This window comes from Oryzias melastigma, linkage group LG12, assembly GCF_002922805.2.
Source record: "Oryzias melastigma strain HK-1 linkage group LG12, ASM292280v2, whole genome shotgun sequence".
NCBI classification, from domain to species: Eukaryota; Metazoa; Chordata; class Actinopteri; order Beloniformes; family Adrianichthyidae; genus Oryzias; species Oryzias melastigma.
The window spans coordinates 19,253,126-19,259,122 of NC_050523.1; the positions used below are offsets into that span (position 1 = coordinate 19,253,126).

The 5,997-nt window shown below is 36.5% G+C and overlaps 1 protein-coding gene across 2 annotated transcripts in view; it reads left to right on the forward strand.

Annotated features, from left to right (window-relative positions):
• Positions 1–5,997, forward strand: part of phf24 (PHD finger protein 24) — a 48,333-nt gene that overhangs the window by 18,323 nt on the left and 24,013 nt on the right. For both annotated transcript variants that reach the window (XM_024299616.2, XM_024299617.2), the window contains exon 3: positions 2,209–2,394. In XM_024299616.2, the coding sequence (XP_024155384.1) occupies positions 2,209–2,394 (186 nt within the window). The remainder of the gene's footprint in view (positions 1–2,208; positions 2,395–5,997) is intronic.

Here is a 5,997-nt window from a genome sequence, read left to right on the forward strand (position 1 = left end):
ACTCATATTTCATTAAAAAAGAATGCTTTTTTTTTTTTGTAGCGTTCGAAAGATATGATCATGTATATGGATATAGTTTACTCTGAAAGTCTAAAAGAAATCATGGTATGGCCCCTTTAAAGCCAATGCTACTACAAAAACATAGCACAGTTGTATGCTTGTGTAATGGTCAGAAATGATAAGAAAAAAGGTTCTAGTTTATGTTCTGAGTTTGTTCTTCTCCCCTTCTTTGTTGCTGGGTTTCTGCCAAAACGTGTCTCATTAGACTGTGGTTTTGAATGCTCACTTTTCCAGAGTATACAGTATGTGTGGTTTTAGGTCTCTATCTGTGATGGACTGCAGATATGCCCTTTTGCTGCTTTAACTCAACGGCAGCATGGGCTCCAGCAGCCAACTAAAAAGTTAATGTCTAGAAAGTAATTAAGTTGATAAATAATATATGTTTAAAAAAATGAAATAGAATATCTTCATGTGCTTCCAGAAGTAGAAAGACATGTTTGTGAAAGACTTGCAGCCGATGGGATTTTGCCTTTTTAATCTATAATGTAGTATTGTTAACAGACAGAGAGATGCTCATTCATGTTATTTCTTTAAAAAATGTTTTGCTTTTGTTTATGATTTAAATTTGTCAGAAATTTGTCCGGTAGAAACAAAATATTTTTTTGTCCACTTACCATTATGGATTTTTTTTTTTTTTTTAGGCTACAATCAACAAAGTATTTTTCTTTTTTCGTTTTATCATCTTTTATCAATTCCAACCACTATTAATGTTGATCACAACACCGATATACCACTTAATACTTGTTTTTTTCTTTCTGTATTTTGAGGACACTAGTTGTCAGAATTGTACACAGCTGACTAATATGCCAGAGAGTTACTGATTTTCCCATCAAGGTTGCAGGAGTTGGAGTGTATCTGTTTAAGTTAATCAGTTTTTATTGATTGTCTTTTTTTGACAAAGACTAATGAAATTCTAAATAAGATTTGTTGTTTTAGTAACCAGTATTAGGTAAACTATATTGTCCTTAATTTAACTTTTAACTTTAAAGTAAACAGAATATGAAATGATAATAATGTCCATTATTTTGGGGAAATATTTCAAATTCCGGATATTAAACTAAAAAAATGGTTCCAAATTTAGTACACTATTAAAAAAAAACACATTTGAACTAAAATAATCTGCACAAAAATAACAACACATGCAAGAATAGAGACAAAGCCTAATTCCCAGAGCTCTGCTATTGAAAAAAATAGCTGTAAGTGTCAAATAATCTCCATGGCAACCACAGTAGGTAATCCCCTTTTCTTTTTTCTCTCAGTCATTCTGATACAGGAATCCAGGCAGGCTGGGAAACAGAGAAAACCCATGAGTTTGAGATTGTTTTCTGCAGTTTTCTTTTATCCACATCAGCTGTGGTGCGTTGTTGTTTGTGAGGGCTCTTCACAGTAAGTGTTTGTGGGCGGGCTGCTCTGATTGGCTGGATGCGGCGTGATGCTGACTAGCAGCGGAGGGAGTTGAAGCTCCGACTTGTGCTTGTAAAAATTTTGCATGTCGAGAAGGATGATGATGATGACGATGCATTTTTAGTAGACAAAATTAAAAACATAAAAATAGAAGAAGCTGAATTAATATCCACTGGGTCTAAAATGACATTGTTTCCTATTCACCAGGTGGATTTCTGAAAGAGCTCTGTCTAAATCTCTTATGACGTTTATCCATTTTCAATATTGTGGTTATATTTTTTAAATATTTTTGCTCCAAACCTTTACACTTTTGTACATGTCGGCGCCGGTCACTTCCCTTTGGGGCCGACTGTCTGATAATATAGGAATTATATTGTGTGTCTGCCCTCTCTGTGACACCTAACCATTCAACTTGAATTGGAATGAGGCCACTCTAGACAGCTTTATACATGGCTGAAAATACCATTTTAAGGAGCAAAATATGCACATGTAGTGTAATATTTTTAATTTTAGCCTTTTAACAACCGCAGTGCTTATGTTCTTTCATTTACTGTAATGTTTTAATAGAATCTACTGGAATTACATGGATTGTGTGAATGGTTTAAAAGTTACAAAATGTTAAAGATATTGTCTTTAAGCTGTTAAAGGGTGGCTTTTATTTTGAAAAGAAGGCACTTGATTAAAACTTGTTAGAAAAAAAAATCTAGAAACCGTCTTGTTCAGATTTTCTGCGTCCTCTTGCAGCCGCCGAGCGATGAGATGTGCGACGTGTGCGAGGTGTGGACGGCCGACGACCTGTACCCCTGCAGGATCTGCACGCGGGTCTTCCACGACGGCTGCCTGAGGGAGTTGGGCTACCTCCGAGCCGAGGCGCTGCAGGAGATGAGAGATACGGCCCACACTGTTACTGGCTGGAGCTGCTACTATTGTGTGAGTCCTCACTGCTCACCACCAGTCATTTATATGCAAAGATGACAACCGGCTGGATAAAGAGTATCGTGGGTTTCAACAATGACAAGCCAACGTCGGTGCTTTGATAGCTTTGTTCTCGGAAGATTAAATGAACAATTTTCGTCTTATCCAAACAGTTTCAGATATAATACGTTTTTTTGGTATTGAGGACAATAACTGCATCTATGGCGTACACAATGTTTGTCTATTTGAGGTGTCAAAGTTGCAAAATACATTAAAAAATAGCTTGTGTTTTGTACTATAGAAGCATCAGTACATGATGAACTACAACAAAAAAAAATGTTTTTTATGATTTATCTCTTTTGTAGCAGTTTTTTGGCAGCTTTTAGTGTTGAAAACTGTTTATGTCCCTTAATTGATGCCATATTTGTAAAGAACATTAATTTGTGGAACATTGTTTGGAAATGCACTTTTTACACTCGTCTTGGGACAACTTCAGACTATGATAGTACAGACTAAACAGCCATTTTCTGACCGTATGATCGAAGTTCTTAGAGTCAGTGAATGCAGCGGGACTAAAGTTACCACCCTCATCGATTTTGATTGGTCCTTTGTGTTAGCCCCGCCCCAACACAGCACAACGAGGCCAAAAGGTTTGAAATTTTCAGATTAAAAAATGAAAAAAAAATGAGTTGAAAGTGAGAAAAAAAAATTTTGAAATTGAACTTTTGAGTTTTGAAACCTAAAAAAACCAACATTAGAAGCTGAAAAGAAAGAATCAGACTTTTGGAGTAAGTTCGGTCCATGAAGCTCTTCACTTCCTCGTCCGACCTGACAAAAACGATACTGTTGGACATTACCGATATTGCTTGACATTTTTATGTAGCAGCGGTGAAGATTTACGCTGGTGAGACACACAGCTATCATAATCGGATTGAGGTGGATCAGGGGCGGAGCTGATCAGCTCAGCTCCAAAAGCCACGCCCCCTCGAAGGAGATTTTGAATACTGATGCTTCAGATCAACATAAAAAATGACTTTTTAAGGCATTTCAGTCGTGGGATTTTGGTCATAATCATAATTAAAAAACTACTGGGAGTGTTTTTTAAATAAAAAATTAAATGAGGGGTCTTTTTAAGGTCCCATATAGGTTTGCCCATTTTTCACACCTGTGACTAAGACATAGGTAATGTAAATGACCAGGTTTGCAGTCAGAATTCACTTACTAGTTTTCTGTGATCTGTAAACCTCCCAATCAGACTGAATGAAGCCAGTTTCCGGTCTTCTGCAGCTGCCAGGAGGCCTGTCGTGACTCCCCTTCACCACCACAACTATTTGGCATGAATATAAACATGTGTAGCATCATTAGCACTAATGAGTGCCGACACTTCCTATAACAGTGGGATCATATGGTCAGAGTGTGCAGAATGAGTGAAGACTACCACGCTGATTGCTGCAAGATTCTGGTGTTTGAGCATCGTTTTCCTAAGTCTGAGCTCATCATCACTGGTGAAATCTGTCAATTTGCAGTCTCAAATTCTATGCTGTAAGATGACAACGCTCGCCCCCACACAGCACGGCTTGTTAGCGGCTGCCTCCAAAATTTGAAAGAAAGATTATTAAATTAATATTTCGTAAATCTGCTATTACGTCGTGTCATCATTTTTTTCTCCAATGACAGAAGATATGGTAATTTTACACTTACTCAGCTCTGCTGTTCATCCAACAAATGTAGCTTCCTTTACTTTAAAGACTGAAAAAAAGACTTTCCAACAAATTAAGTAACCAAGTTCAAATATCCCTGTTTTTATGGGCTAAGTTTATAAAGAGAAAAACCTGCAGTGCCTTGAGCAAAGAGTGAAAATGTATCTGTTAACAAAATCTCAACTATTCTTTTCTTTTTTTTGTTGCTTTATTGATTTTCCACACAGCAAAATACAGTTTTTATTTCTCAAAAGCTTTCTGTATTGTAAAGAAAAGATGAAGGGCCTCTCTAGACAATGTAAAATCATCATTTTAATTTCTACACCCTGTAATCAGAGACTACTTTAAACGCCTGGAACTGAAAATTAGGACAGTGCGCAATAAAGCAGAATCCCTAATTAAAACAGTTTCTAAATGTAAATCAGTTTTCTAAGATTGATTCCTCAGGCTTTTTGTTCATTAGTCGCAGTCAGGACTGGCTGGTCGGACACTTCAAACTGATGTTTTTTCGTTAAAACCACTTGTTATTCAAACATTGTTTCTCCGTCGCCTTCAGGACGATTTACTTCAAACTGCAAGAGTATTTGTTCACAATCTGGACTATTTATTCCACCTGGGGTTACGGTAATTATTATGTTCCAGATGAAATTGAGAAAGCGATTCGGCGTACCAGTTAACCAGTGTATAATATAGACTCAAAGGTGCTTTCTATCAATATTTTGAAAAAATTCAAGGACTCTAAGTAATTGTCTTAGAAATAAGGCAAGGGTCATTTAATTAGCTCTGATTTAATTTGGGTAAGTTAGATTTTTTTTTTTATTATTACCGCTGACATCATACCACCTACTGCTACATTTGCTGCGTTAATATGATCCTGTGTGGTACAGGATGCATTTTATTTTGAAAGGAAGACATGTAAACCACTCAAAAGTTAAGTATTTCCTGTTTTGAAAAAAGGTATGTTTTTTGTTTTATTAATGCTAAAAAAATCAATATTTCATTTACATTGATCCTAATAATTACTACAGCATAAATACACTTTTTTTTGCTCCTGCTGGGTTGTCATCAGTATGAAATCCAATGTTGAGGTGAAGACTTTGCAACTTAAAGTCTTTATGATCTTGGTGTTTGGATTTTTCTGTCATGATGGATGCATTCTGCTGTTTCATAAGAAATCCTCTGTTGACTTCTCATAAAAGTCCTAAGCAGAAGATTGATGCAAAACAGTCTAATTCCTCATGTCAACATGGGTTTCCATGCAGTTTTCCGGCTCTGCTTCACTCAGACTGTAAATAATTCACAACCCACCAGCTGGCCGTCGTCACTCAGATGTTTGAGCAGCTTGGACCACCTTAAGGCAATATTTTGAAGGAGTCTGTGCCTGAAATAGTGATTAGTAACAACTGTTCATGACTGAACAGAAGAATGGAAATGACGCAAAATTTCATGAAATACAGCACAATAAAATATTTGCATTACGATCAAACAATAAAAACAAACATTTTGCTCTATTTGCTAAGATGAGATGATGTTTGCTGTCTTATGATGAGGGATTATTTGTTTTGAGGCAAAATCATCTATCTATCTATCTATCTAAAATGCATTTTTGTGTATTTTTATTTTTCATTCAAATTTTTGTGGGTCAGGCGAAAAAAATGCAGTTTGAAAAAACCTGAAGGTGTGATGTAAAAGCTACAATCATTGGGCAATAACCTCCACTTGCAGACAAATAGATGCATTAAAGTCTTAGTTTTCCTCGGTTGAGTTTCATCTGGCTCAGAACGTGAAGAAATCTCCAATATTGCTTCCCATTGTTTGCTTTTAGGTCGGGATAGTAAGGGGCTGTCCGCTAGCAGCAAGAGAATCTGGTCACAGAGAAAAAATATGGCGCTTGAAAATCAATAGCTGGACGTCCCTC